Source organism: Oncorhynchus gorbuscha, linkage group LG25 (genome assembly GCF_021184085.1).
Source record: "Oncorhynchus gorbuscha isolate QuinsamMale2020 ecotype Even-year linkage group LG25, OgorEven_v1.0, whole genome shotgun sequence".
In the NCBI taxonomy this organism is placed as follows: domain Eukaryota; kingdom Metazoa; phylum Chordata; class Actinopteri; order Salmoniformes; family Salmonidae; genus Oncorhynchus; species Oncorhynchus gorbuscha.
In genome coordinates, this window is record NC_060197.1 from 5,483,176 (window position 1) to 5,496,600 (window position 13,425).

At 54.9% G+C, this 13,425-nt stretch overlaps 1 protein-coding gene across 9 annotated transcripts in view; it reads left to right on the forward strand.

Moving 5' to 3' along the window:
* The window catches only part of LOC124014314 (liprin-alpha-2-like), a 261,318-nt gene that overhangs the window by 180,649 nt on the left and 67,244 nt on the right, over positions 1-13,425 (forward strand). For all 9 annotated transcript variants that reach the window (XR_006835003.1, XM_046329152.1, XM_046329154.1 and 6 more), the window contains 2 exons: positions 2,369-2,533; positions 7,724-7,798. Coding sequence is in view for 8 of the 9 variants with exons in the window: in XM_046329152.1 (XP_046185108.1) it covers positions 2,369-2,533; positions 7,724-7,798 (240 nt within the window). In the remaining variant the exon portion in view is untranslated. The remainder of the gene's footprint in view (positions 1-2,368; positions 2,534-7,723; positions 7,799-13,425) is intronic.

A 13,425-nucleotide genomic window follows, 5' to 3' on the forward strand; every position in this document is an offset into this window, starting at 1 on the left:
TTATGAGGCAGACTTTTAATATATCAGCTTTTTTATTGTAAAGGTTCTAAAGGTCATAATTAAATCTTTGAAGCCAGGTGCATGCAATCAGTGGGTTGGAGGGCTGACAACAGAATAGAGGATGATGTACCTCTAGGTTTTAGGCCTCAACACTGTAAGCTGGATAAACCATGCAGTGTAGAAGCATGATAAGAGAGAAATTATGAGCCATAGAGAGAGGAGGCGAGAGAGTGTATAGGTTATAGAGCGAGGATGAGGAGAGGGTGTGTTTAGGTGTAGGTTATAGAGAGAGGAGGAGGAGAGGGTGTGTGTAGGTGTAGGTTCTAGAGAGAGGAGGAGGAGAGGGTGTGTTTAGGTGTAGGTTATAGAGAGAGGAGGAGGAGAGGGTGTGTTTAGGTGTAGGTTATAGAGAGAGGGGGAGGAGAGGGTGTGTGTAGGTGTAGGTTATAGAGAGAGGAGGAGGAGAGGGTGTGTTTAGGTGTAGGTTATAGAGAGAGGAGGAGGAGAGGGTGTGTTTAGGTGTAGGTTATAGAGAGAGGGGGAGGAGAGGGTGTGTGTAGGTGTAGGTTATAGAGAGAGGAGGAGGAGAGGGTGTGTTTAGGTGTAGGTTATAGAGAGAGGAGGAGGAGAGGGTGTGTGTAGGTGTAGGTTGCTTTTTATTATTCTGGTGGGGCGACGGCTGAGGTAGATCTGGGGCCAACGTTCAGACTTGATTGATTAAACGGCGGGGGTTTGGATGTGGGGAGGGAAGGCGGGGGGATCTCAGTCTGCTGGCAGTCCTTCAGACGCTCAAGGAGGGACGGAGAGAAGGACGGATGGACAGCCCCCTTGAAGCCCTCCAAAACTAGTCCACACCACTTTGTCAGCATCTTCTGGAGCAATGTATTCAGCATGCATTTTAAATGGTATGCTTGTGTGTATATTGAAACAGAGCCTACAGTATGTTTACCATTTAGGCCCCACCCAACATAGCCTCTGCAGTGCCTGATGGGTAGTGTAGTGCAACACTGAAATCCTAGTGAAGTTCTACCAGGTTGAGTGAATGTGTTTACTTTGAAAATGTGGTTGATGTCTGTATTTCTAATGATTCTTAATGCCTGGATGATTAAGGGATTACAGTCTGTGGTTTAAGCACAATGCTTGGATGGACTCACAACACCAGAGCCCTGTTTAAAGATGGGTTTAGAAGTAAATTACTTCCTTGGTTAAATACTGTGGCGGCGCCAGTATGAGAACTCTCCAAACCATTGGTGAACCACATCATTATGTTAATAACCGGCCACAGCGCGTGGCGACGCCGAGAAGGGGTTATTTGGCCTAGCGGAGCACAGTCAGGGTTAGAAACAAGGCATTTGGGATGTGGAGATGAAGAAAACGGTCAATGTTTCTCAGAATGACCAGACAACAAAGCTGAAGTCACTGCATGAACCTCTCCTCAGATCAGTATCTCAGCGGAGCTTGGTGGGTTCCTAACAGGACAGATAGCATCATCATTAGCAATTAGCTTGCTCTTATTAGTTGCTTGTCTGTGAGGCATGTGCATCCCCTCCAAAACACTAGGCCTTCACAGGACCAGGTTATGGGCCAAATCTAGACCCCAAAAGCCTAGCTAGTCAGACTAGCACATTTAGACTTCCCTCAGGCCCCCATCCCTCCACTGTACCTGTGTAACAGAGATCAGAGGACAGTGTTCATCTTTCTGGTCCCTGTGTGTCTCTACTCCTCGTCTCCTGTGCCCCCTACTCCCAGTGGACTCCTCCCTTTGTGCTGCTGGAAGTTGTCTCCCCCAACACTATCCACTGAGAATGGATTCGGCACGCCGCCTACACCAGCCTGGAACAGTAACAACATTAGCATCTATTTTGTGGGCAGTCCAGAGAGTTTTCATTGGTTTTGAGTGCCTTTATTGTTCCCGAGTGCCATAATTGTTTTTCGTATGTCTCGTGTTATTCCACTTAAGGTTTATCCCCCCCACCCCCACCCGCTCCGACCAAAAGTTGGAAAATTAAATGAAATTACCAAATTGAGAAGATCTTGTTGGTTACTTTGATTTCTTTTCATTGCGGTTAATCAGGGTGGATATAAATAATGTATTTGGAGAATCACATGAAGACCAGTAACCTTGTGTGGTTGGTATATTACAGTCCAGTGGTCCGGCCACTACTGGTTGACATTTAGAATCATATCACCACATCTTCTCTGGTGCCAGGATAACTGATGATGCAGACGATTCCAGTAATAGCATCGATGATGATGTCAATTATGCAGATGAGGCAGATAGCCTTTCTGATGATGATGCAGATGGGGATGATGATGATGACGATGATTATATTAGCACTAATTTCTGTCCCTATGTCTGTCTCTATAGTTGCTTCTGGAGCATCTGGAGTGCCTGGTGTCCAGGCATGAGCGTTCACTACGTATGACCGTGGTCAAGCGGCAGGCCCAGTCCCCCTCAGGCGTGTCCAGTGAGGTGGAGGTCCTCAAAGCACTCAAGTCCCTGTTCGAGCACCACAAAGCTCTAGACGAGAAGGTAAGACCATACATTAGATTTGTATGCACAGTAGCTATTCTTGGTAGAAGGGATTCTTCAATTGATGGTACAGCATATTTGACTGATGACAGTACATACTGTATGCAGAGGCATTGTTAACACAGTGCCATCTTGGTATTGAATATTCTTTGTTTTGGCATAAGTCACCACCACAACCACCTGCCCTCCCACTGGCCCCAGCCTCTGCTCTGCCACTGGCCCCAGCCTCTGCTCTGCCACTGGCCCCAGCCTCTGCCCTCCCACTGGCCCCAGCCTCTGCTCTGCCTCAGGCCCCAGCCCCAGTCTCTGCCCTCACACTGTCCCCAGCCCCAGCCTCTGCCCTCCCACTGGCCCCAGCCTCTGCTCTCCCACTGGCCCCAGCCCCAGCCTCTGCCATACCACTGGCCCCAGCCCCAGCCTCTGCCCTCCCACTGGCCCCAGCCTCTGCTCTGCCTCAGGCCCCAGCCCCAGTCTCTGCCCTCCCACTGGCCCCAGCCTCTGCTCTGCCTCAGGCCCCAGCCCCAGTCTCTGCCCTCACACTGTCCCCAGCCCCAGCCTCTGCCCTCCCACTGGCCCCAGCCTCTGCTCTCCCACTGGCCCCAGCCCCAGCCTCTGCCATACCACTGGCCCCAGCCCCAGCCTCTGCCCTCCCACTGGCCCCAGCCCCAGCCTCTGCCCTCCCACTGGCCCCAGCCCCAGCCTCTGCCCTCCCACTGGCCCCAGCCTCTGCCCTCCCACTGGCCCAAGCCTCTGCTCTCCCATTGGCCCCAGCCCCAGCCTCTGCCCTCTTACTGGCCCCAGCCCCAGCCTCTGCCCTCCCACTGGCCCCAGCCTCTGCCCTCCCACTGGCCCAAGCCTCTGCTCTCCCATTGGCCCCAGCCCCAGCCTCTGCCCTCTTACTGGCCCCAGCCCCAGCCTCTGCCCTCCCACTGTCCCCAGTCCCAGCCTCTGCCCTCCCACTGGCCCCAGCCCCAGCCTCTGCCCTCCCACTGGCCCCAGCCCCAGCCTCTGCCCTCCCACTGGCCCCAGCCTCTGCCCTCCCACTGGCCCCAGCCCCAGCCTCTCCCCTCCCACTGGCCCCAGCCCCAGCCTCTGCCATACCACTGGCCCCAGCCCCAGCCTCTGCCCTCCCACTGGCCCCAGCCTCTGCCTTCCCACTGGCCCCAGCCCCAGCCTCTGCCCTCCCACTGGCCCCAGCCTCTGCCCTCCCACTGGCCCAAGCCTCTGCTCTCCCACTGGCCCCAGCCCCAGCCTCTGCCCTCCCACTGGCCCCAGCCCCAGCCTCTGCCCTCCCACTGGCCCCAGCCTCTGCTCTCCCACTGGCCCCAGCCCCAGCCTCTCCCCTCCCACTGGCTCTAGCCTGTGCCTTCCCACTGGCCCCAGCCCCAGCCTCTGCCCTCCCACTGTCCCCAGCCCCAGCCTCTGCCCTCCCACTGTCCCCAGCCCCAGCCTCTGCCCTCCCACTGGCCCCAGCCCCAGCCTCTGCTCTCCCACTGTCCCCAGCCCCAGCCTCTGCCCTCCCACTGTCCCCAGCCCCAGCCTCTGCCCTCTTACTGGCCCCAGCCCCAGCCTCTGCCCTCCCACTGTCCCCAGTCCCAGCCTCTGCCCTCCCACTGTCCCCAGCCCCAGCCTCTGCCCTCCCACTGTCCCCAGCCCCAGCCTCTGCCCTCCCACTGGCCCCAGCCCCAGCCTCTGCCCTCCCACTGTCCCCAGCCCCAGCCTGTGCCTTCCCACTGGCCCCAGCCCCAGCCTCTGCTCTCCCACTGTCCCCAGCCCCAGCCTCTGCCTTTCCACTGGCCCCAGCCCCAGCCTCTGCCCTCCCACTGTCCCCAGACCCAGCCTCTGCCCTCCCACTGTCCCCAGCCCCAGCCTCTGCCCTCCCACTGGCCCCAGCCCCAGCCTCTGCCCTCCCACTGGCCCCAGCCCCAGCCTCTGCCCTCCCACTGTCCCCAGCCCCAGCCTCTGCCCTCCCACTGTCCCCAGCCCCAGCCTGTGCCTCTGCCCCACTGGCCCCAGCCCCAGCCTCTGCTCTCCCACTGTCCCCAGCCCCAGCCTCTGCCTTTCCACTGGCCCCAGCCCCAGCCTCTGCCCTCCCACTGTCCCCAGACCCAGCCTCTGCCCTCCCCTCCCACTGGCCCCAGCCCCAGCCTCTGCCCTCCCACTGGCCCCAGCCCCAGCCTCTGCCCTCCCACTGGCCCCAGCCCCAGCCTCTGCCCTCCCACTGGCCCAAGCCTCTGCTCTCCCACTGGCCCCAGCCCCAGCCTCTCCCCTCCCACTGGCTCTAGCCTGTGCCATCCCACTGGCCCCAGCCCCAGCCTCTGCCCTCCCACTGTCCCCAGCCCCAGCCTCTGCCCTCCCACTGGCCCCAGCCCCAGCCTCTGCCCTCCCACTGGCCCCAGCCCCAGCCTCTGCTCTCCCACTGTCCCCAGCCCCAGCCTCTGCCCTCCCACTGGCCCCAGCCCCAGCCTCTGCCCTCCCACTGGCCCCAGCCCCAGCCTCAGCCCTCCCACTGTCCCCAGTCCCAGCCTCTGCCCTCCCACTGGCCCCAGCCCCAGCCTCTGCCCTCCCACTCTCCCCAGCCCCAGCCTGTGCCCTCCCACTGGCCCCAGCCCCAGACTCTGCCCTCCCACTGTCCCCAGTCCCAGCCTCTGCCCTCCCACTGTCCCCAGCCCCAGCCTCTGCCCTCCCACTGTCCCCAGCCCCAGCCTCTGCCCTCCCACTGGCCCCAGCCCCAGCCTCTGCCCTCCCACTGGCCCCAGCCCCAGCCTGTGCCTTCCCACTGGCCCCAGCCCCAGACTCTGCTCTCCCACTGTCCCCAGCCCCAGCCTCTGCCTTCCCACTGGCCCCAGCCCCAGCCTCTGCCCTCCCACTGTCCCCAGCCCCAGCCTCTGCCCTCCCACTGTCCCCAGCCCCAGCCTCTGCCCTCCCACTGTCCCCAGCCCCAGCCTCTGCCCTCCCACTGGCCCCAGCCCCAGCCTCTGCCCTCCCACTGTCCCCAGCCCCAGCCTCTGCCCTCCCACTGGCCCCAGCCCCAGCCTCTGCTCTCCCACTGTCCCCAGCCCCAGCCTCTGCCCTCCCACTGTCCCCAGCCCCAGCCTCTGCTCTCCCACTGTCCCCAGCCCCAGCCTCTGCCCTCCCACTGGCTCCCAGTCCCCCCCAGCCTCTGCTCTCCCACTGTCCCAGCCCCAGCCTCTGCCCTCCCACTGGCCCCAGTCTCTGCCCTCCCACTGTCCCCAGCCCCAGCCTCTGCTCTCCCACTGTCCCCAGCCCCAGCCTCTGCCCTCCCACTGGCCCCAGTCTCTGCCCTCCCACTGTCCCCAGCCCCAGCCTCTGCTCTCCCACTGGCCCCAGCCCCAGCCTCTGCTCTCCCACTGTCCCCAGCCTCTGCCCTCCCACTGGCCCCAGCCTCTGCCCTCCCACTGTCCCCAGCCCCAGCCTCTGCTCTCCCACTGTCCCCAGCCCCAGCCTCTGCCCTCCCACTGGCCCCAGCCTCTGCCCTCCCACTGGCCCCAGCCCCAGCCTCTCCCCTTCCACTGGCCCCAGCCTGTGCCCCAGCCCCAGTCCCAGCCCCAGCCTCTCCCCTCCCACTGGCCCCAGCCCCAGCCTCTGCTCTGCCTCAGGCCTGTTGATTGATGTCCTCAGCCCTCCCACTGGCCCCAGCCCCAGCCTCTCCCCTTCCACTGGCCCCAGCCTGTGCCCCAGCCTGTGCCCCAGCCTGTGTCCCAGCCTCTGCCCTCCCACTGGCCCCAGCCCCAGCCTCTCCCCTTCCACTGGCCCCAGCCCCAGCCTCTGCCCTCCCACTGGCCCCAGCCCCAGCCTCTGCCCTCCCACTGGCCCCAGCCCCAGCCTCTCCCCTTCCACTGGCCCCAGCCCCAGCCTCTGCCCTCCCACTGGCCCCAGCCCCAGCCTCTGCCCTCCCACTGTCCCCAGCCCCAGCCTCTGCTCTGCCTCAGGCCTGTTGATTGATGTCCTCAGCCCTCCCACTGGCCCCAGCCCCAGCCCCAGCCTCTCCCCTTCCACTGGCCCCAGCCTGTGCCCCAGCCTGTGCCCCAGCCTGTGCCCCAGCCCCAGCCTCTCCCCTCCCACTGGCCCCAGCCCCAGCCTCTGCTCTGCCTCAGGCCTGTTGATTGATGTCCTCAGCCCTCCCACTGGCCCCAGCCCCAGCCTCTCCCCTTCCACTGGCCCCAGCCTGTGCCCCAGCCTGTGCCCCAGCCTGTGCCCCAGCCTCTGCCCTCCCACTGGCCCCAGCCCCAGCCCCAGCCTCTCCCCTTCCACTGGCCCCAGCCCCAGCCTCTGCCCTCCCACTGGCCCCAGCCCCAGCCTCTGCCCTCCCACTGGCCCCAGCCCCAGCCTCTGCTCTGCCTCAGGCCTGTTGATTGATGGCCTCAGCCCTCTGTAAGATGTCACGCCGGCTGCTGTAATCTATTCAACCCTCCACAACAGACCCTATCATTTATAACGCGTCTCTCCAGGCCGCTGGACTAGGAAATAAAAGGCTTTTTTGATTCACGGGATGTTTTCTGCTCTGCGGCGATCTGTCTGTGTGTTGCTGGGCTGTCCGGAGGAGGGGAGGGGAGGGAGGGGGAATGACTGCCCTGTAATCCAGGCTCAGCCTCCTCAGAGAGGCCTTCATCCTAGCGGGCCACAGCCCCGGCCATGGAGCACCATGGAGCTCACCAGTAAATGCTCCGTCAGTAGCATGACAAATACCTGAACGTGGTACATAGAGCAAGGCAGAGTAAGTCACACATTCACCCCCTTTGAGGAGAAGAGGAGGAGGAGTAGGGATGGGGAGGAGGGAGGGAGGGAAAGCTGCTCCCAGCAACTGATGCTAAAAAGTAATAAAAGCAGATACCCCTGGACAGAAGCTCAGGCCTGCCTTCAAGGCCAAGACAAAGTGTTACTGTTGGGCTGAAGGCTGAGGGAGAGAGGGATCAGCGGCTTGCTCTCTCGCGGGAACATGGTATATCATGTCAACCCCGGGCTGAGATGGAATGGTGGGTTGGTGGGGAGAGATAAATAGGCATATCTCACTGTTGTCTCCAACACTATCCATGCTATTTATCTGAGAGCTCAAAACCACACATCTACTGCCATTGACTGCAAGAGCAGAGCTCAATCGTAAGGTCCTACCAGAGGATGTGTACAGTAACGCACTCATGGCGGGTTGTTATGTTTTGTTTTCCTCAGGTGAGGGAGAGACTGCGGGTGTCGCTAGAGAGGGTCTCTGCATTGGAGGAGGAGCTAACATCAGCCAACCAGGAGGTGAGAAACATGTCATAGCATCATCTTCACAGGCACTCTGACTGTTTTAGTCAACTTTCAAAGCAGTCTGATGTTGACAGTTCGACTTAGGAGGAGTCCTATTCAGGGGCTAGTCATTCTGTCTTAAGATGGAGTGCGGTGTGTGATGGGGTGAAGTATGGCGTTGACAGATGAGAGCTGGCCCGTGGCGTTAGCAGGGTGGCGTAATGCCTCTGCCCCCCATTCTCTCTCTGCCATTCTCTTCCAGGGCAGATGGTCATGTTCCAGCTGAGAGGAGCCCTCAGACTGGCGCTCTACCAGAGCCAAATTAACCACTCTGCATTGCCAGAGGGAGGGAGGGAGGGAGGGAGGGAGGGAGGGAGGGAGGGAGGGAGGGAGGGAGGGAGGGAGGGAGGGAGGGAGGGAGGGAGGGAGGGAGGGAGGGAGGGAGGGGGGGGGGGAGGGAGGAGGGAGGGGGAGAAAGGGGAGGGGGAGAGAGAGATTTAAAATGCTGCTCTACCAGCCAAACAGACCTTAGGAGTTGAGATGAAACCCTGGTCAAAGACTGATCTGCCCTGGGTATAGAAAACAAGTAAAGCTAGGGATGGAGTGAGAGGATGACAGGAGAGAGAGGTTGTAAGGCGCCGTGAGATGGCGATATCTTTCACTTTGAGTTAGCCTAGTATTACCAGATGGATGACCGCTCCTGTATCCGTGTAGCGAATCATTCATGTAAGCTCGCGAGATCAGGCAGGTGTATGAGGCTAAGTTTGAGCCATAGACATGCAGCGTAAAGTGCATCTCATTTACTTAACCAAGTACAGTGTTACGCCTCAGCAGATATTTTACTGAGTCGAGACATTGGTCTTTATTTGATTAAATAGTGTGACTTATACGTATACGTATACTTAATTTGACTACAGTGGATACATGGTTAACTTTCTGCTGTGTCATGGTGAGACAGTCATCTGAGTGAGTGGGTGTTGAGGCCCTGTGATGGAGGCTGTGGTTAAATAAGCACTGCTGAATAGAAACGTCCACACTTCCACACGTCAGAGCCTCATGGGAAGGACGTTGGGTTCCAGTGGCTGCCTGCACCAGCTCCAGACTGTTAATTGATTTGGGATGGAGATCTGCCTCGAGTCGCTCTCCTCTGGGGCTCCAGTCTGCAGATAACACCACCTGCAATCCTGGAGCCTCCCATAGGGAGCTGCACTGCCTGATGACATAGATGACCTTTGACCTCTCAGTCTCAGGTGTTTAAGTGGTCCAGATTTGACCTCTCAGTCTCAGGTGTTTAAGTGGTCCAGATTTGACCTCTGTCTCAGGTGTTTAAGTGGTCCAGATTAGAGGTCGACCGATTAATCGAATTGCTGATTTAATTAGGGCCGATTTCAAGTTTTCGGAAATCTGTATTTTTGGACACCGATTTTGTCGATTAAATAATATATATTTACAGTGGGGGAAAAAAGTATTTAGTCAGCCACCAATTGTGCAAGTACTCCCACTTAAAAAGATGAGAGAGGCCTGTAATTTTCATTATAGGTACACTTCAACTATGACAGACAAAATGAGAAAAATAATCCAGAAAATCACATTGTAGGATTTTTAATGAATTTATTTGCAAATTATGGTGGAAAATAAGTATTCCTTTTCTTTCAATGCCTTTCTTAAAATCAATACACAGAAGTATATATTTTTAAACCTTCATATTTAGCTAATAGAAAGGTTAGCAGGCAATATTAACCAGGTGAAATTGTGTCACTTCTCTTGCGTTCATTGCACGCAGAGTCAGGGTATATGCAACAGTTTTGGCCGCCTGGCTCATTGCGAACTAAGTTGACAGAATTGTACGTAATTATGACAACATTGAAGGTTGTGCAATGTAACAGCAATATTTAGACTTGGGGGATACGGTTCCGTATTTCACTGAAAGAATAAACCTTTTGTTTTGGAAATTATAGTTTCCGGATTCGACCATATTAATGACCTAAAGCTCGTATTTCTGTGTTATTATGTTATAATTAAGTCTATGATTTGATAAAGCAGTCTGACTGAGCGGTGGTAGGCACCAGCAGACTCGTAAGCATTCATTCAAACAGCACTTTCGTGCATTTTGCCAGCAGCTCTTCGCAATGCTTCAAACATTGCGCTGTTCATCAACTCCCGAGATTAGGCTGGTGTAAGCGATGTAAAATGGCTAGCTAGTTAGTGGGGTGTGCGCTAATAGCATTTCAAACGTCACTCGCTCTGCGACTTGGAGTAGTTATTCCCCTTGCTCTGCAAGGGTAACGCTGCTTCGAGGGTGGCTGTTGTCGATGTGTTCCTTGTTCGAGCCCAGGTAGCGGCGAGGAGAGGGATGGAAGCTACACTGTTACACTGGCAATACTAAAGTGCCTATAAGAACATCCAATAGTCAAAGGTATATGAAATACAAATGGTATAGAGAGAAATAGTCCTATAATTCCTATAATAACGACAACCTAAAACTTCTTACTTGGGAATATTGAGGACTCATGTTAAACGGAACCACCAGCTTTCATATGTTCTCATGTTCTGAGCAAGGAACTTAAACGTTAGCTTTCTTACATGGCACATATTGCACTTTTACTTTCTTCTCCAACATGTTGGACATTTTTTTATTTTTTTTATTTCACCTTTATTTAACCAGGTAGGCTAGTTGAGAACAAGTTCTGATTTGCAACTGCGACCTGGCCAAGATAAAGCATAGCAGTGTGAGCAGACAACACAGAGTTACACATGGAGTAAACAATTAACAAGTCAATAACACAATAGGAAGAAAAAAAAGGAAGAAAAAAGGGGAGTCTATATACATTGTGTGCAAAAGGCATGAGGTAGGCGAATAATTACAATTTTGCAGATTAACACTGGACTGATAAATGATCAGATGGTCATGTACAGGTAGAGATATTGATGTGCAAAAGAGCAGAAAAGTAAATAAATAAAAACAGTATGGGGATGAGGTAGGTAAAAATGGTGGGCTATTTGCCGATAGACTATGTACAGCTGCAGCGATCGGTTAGCTGCTCAGATAGCAGATGTTTGAAGTTGGTGAGGGAGATAAAAGTCTCCAATTTCAGTGATTTTTGCAATTCGTTCCAGTCACAGGCAGCAGAGAACTGGAACGAAAGGCAGCCAAATGAGGTGTTGGCTTTAGGGATGATCAGTGAGATACACCTGCTGGAGCGCGTGCTACGGATGGGTGTTGCCATCGTGACCAGTGAACTGAGATAAGGCGGAGCAATACCTAGCATGGACTTGTAGATGACCTGGAGCCAGTGGGTCTGGCGATGAATATGTAGCGAGGGCCAGCCGACTAGAGCGTGCGTACAAGTCGCAGTGGTGGGTGGTATAAGGTGCTTTAGTGACAAAACGGATGGCACTGTGATAAACTGCACCCAGTTTGCTGAGTAGAGTGTTGGAAGCAATTTTGTAGATGACATCGCCGAAGTCGAGGATCGGTAGGATAGCCTCCTTGGCTTTGTTGCAGAATAGAAAGCCGACTCTTGATTTGATTTTCGATTGGAGATGTTTGATATGAGTCTGGAAGGAGAGTTTACAGTCTAGCCAGACACCTAGGTACTTATAGATGTCCACATATTCAAGGTTGGAACCATCCAGGGTGGTGGTGCTGGTCAGGTGTGTGGATGCAGGCAGCGAACGGTTGAAAAGCATGCATTTGGTTTTACTAGCGTTTAAGAGAAGTTGGAGGCCACAGAAGGAGTGTTGTATGGCATTGAAGCTCGTTTGGAGGTTAGATAGCACAGTGTCCAAGGACGGGCCGGAAGTATATAGAATGGTGTCGTCTGCGTAGAGGTGGATCAGGGAGTCGCCCGCAGCAAGAGCAACATCATTGATATATACAGAAAAAATAGTTGGCCCGAGGATTGAACCCTATGGCACCCCCATAGAGACTTCCCGATGACCGGACAGCATGCCCTCCATTTGACACACTGAACTCTGTCTGCAAAGTAATTGGTGAACCAGGCAAGGCAGTCATCCGAAAAACCGAGGCTACTGAGTCTGCCGATAAGAATATGGTGATTGACAGAGTCGAAAGCCTTGGCAAGGTCGATGAAGACGGCTGCACAGTACTGTCTTTTATCGATGGCGGTTATGATATCGTTTAGTACCTTGAGCGTGGCTGAATATGCACCCGTGACCGACTCGGAAACCAGATTGCACAGCGGAGAAGGTACGGTGGGATTCGAGATGGTCAGTGATCTGTTTGTTGACTTGGCTTTCGAAAGACCTTAGATAGGCAGGGCAGGATGGATATAGGTCTGTAACAGTTTGGGTCCAGGGTGACTCCCCCTTTGAAGAGGGGGATGACTGCGGCAGCTTTCCAGTCCTTGGGGATCTCAGACGATATGAAAGAGACGTGAACATGTTTCATTATTTACTTGAGGCTAAATTAATTTTATTGATGTATTATATTAAGTTAAAATAAGTTAAAATATGTGAGACCCGGCTCACATAAATTAAATGGGAGTAGATTCTGTAGAATGTGTCAGGAGGTAGATGAATTCCCCGCAAAACCTCTGGGGCCTCTCGGCTTGGTCCCCCGCCAAGGGACCAATCCAACCTGCATAAGATCCTACAAAGGCTGCTGGGGGAGAGAGAGAGAGACTGAAACTTCTGTTACTCTATGTTATCCGGTCTCTCTTCTTCATTTCCTGGTTGGAATTCTAGAGGGAATCCCCAAGGTGTCACCCACTCTATACAATGAAAAATTAACCGGTGCTATAAGATTCAAGCCAACAGGTTTCCAGTGTTTGTGTGTGTGCGTGTGTGTGTGTGCACGTGTGCCTGTCTGTGTGACTGATCTTAATTCAGAGGCATTGCCGCATATAGCAACCTGCTCCAGGCCCTCGGCTCCACCAAATCAATCTTGTACACCGAGAGATCTCACGTCACCTTCCTGTCCAATCTCCTTTTGCTCCTTCACACTAAAACAGACAATTACTTATCGGAGAGGTGGAGACGAAGGAAGTCAGTGAAGATGAAGTTATTGTGAGGGATAGGAGTTTGAAGGATAGCGCCTTTCTGTTTAGTTGTGGCACTGTATCCTGGTGTCTCCTGGTGACTCTGGTGTCTCTTATGTCTCCTCGTGTCTCTGGTGTCTTCTGGTGTCTCCTGATGTCTCGTGGTGTCTTGGATGTCTCCTAGTGTCTCTGGTGTCTCTTGATGTCTCCTGGCGTCTCTGATGTCTCCTGGCGTCTCTGATGTCTCCTGGTGTCTCTTGATGTCTCTGGTGTCTCCTGGTGTCTCTGATGTCTCCTGGTGTCTCTTGATGTCTCCTGGCATCTCTGATGTCTCTTGATGTCTCCTGGCGTCTCTGATGTCTCCTGGTGTCTCTTGATGTCTCTGGTGTCTCCTGGTGTCTCTGATGTCTCCTGGCGTCTCTGATGTCTCCTGGTGTCTCTTGATGTCTCTTGATGTCTCCTGGCGTCTCTGATGTCTCCTGGTGTCTCTTGATGTCTCTGGTGTCTCCTGGTGTTTCTGATGTCTCCTGGTGTCTCTGATGTCTCTTGATGACTCTGGTGTCTCCTGGTGTTTCTGATGTCTCCTGGTGTCTCTGATGTCTCCTGGTGTCTCTTGATGTCTCCTGGCATCTCTGATGTCTC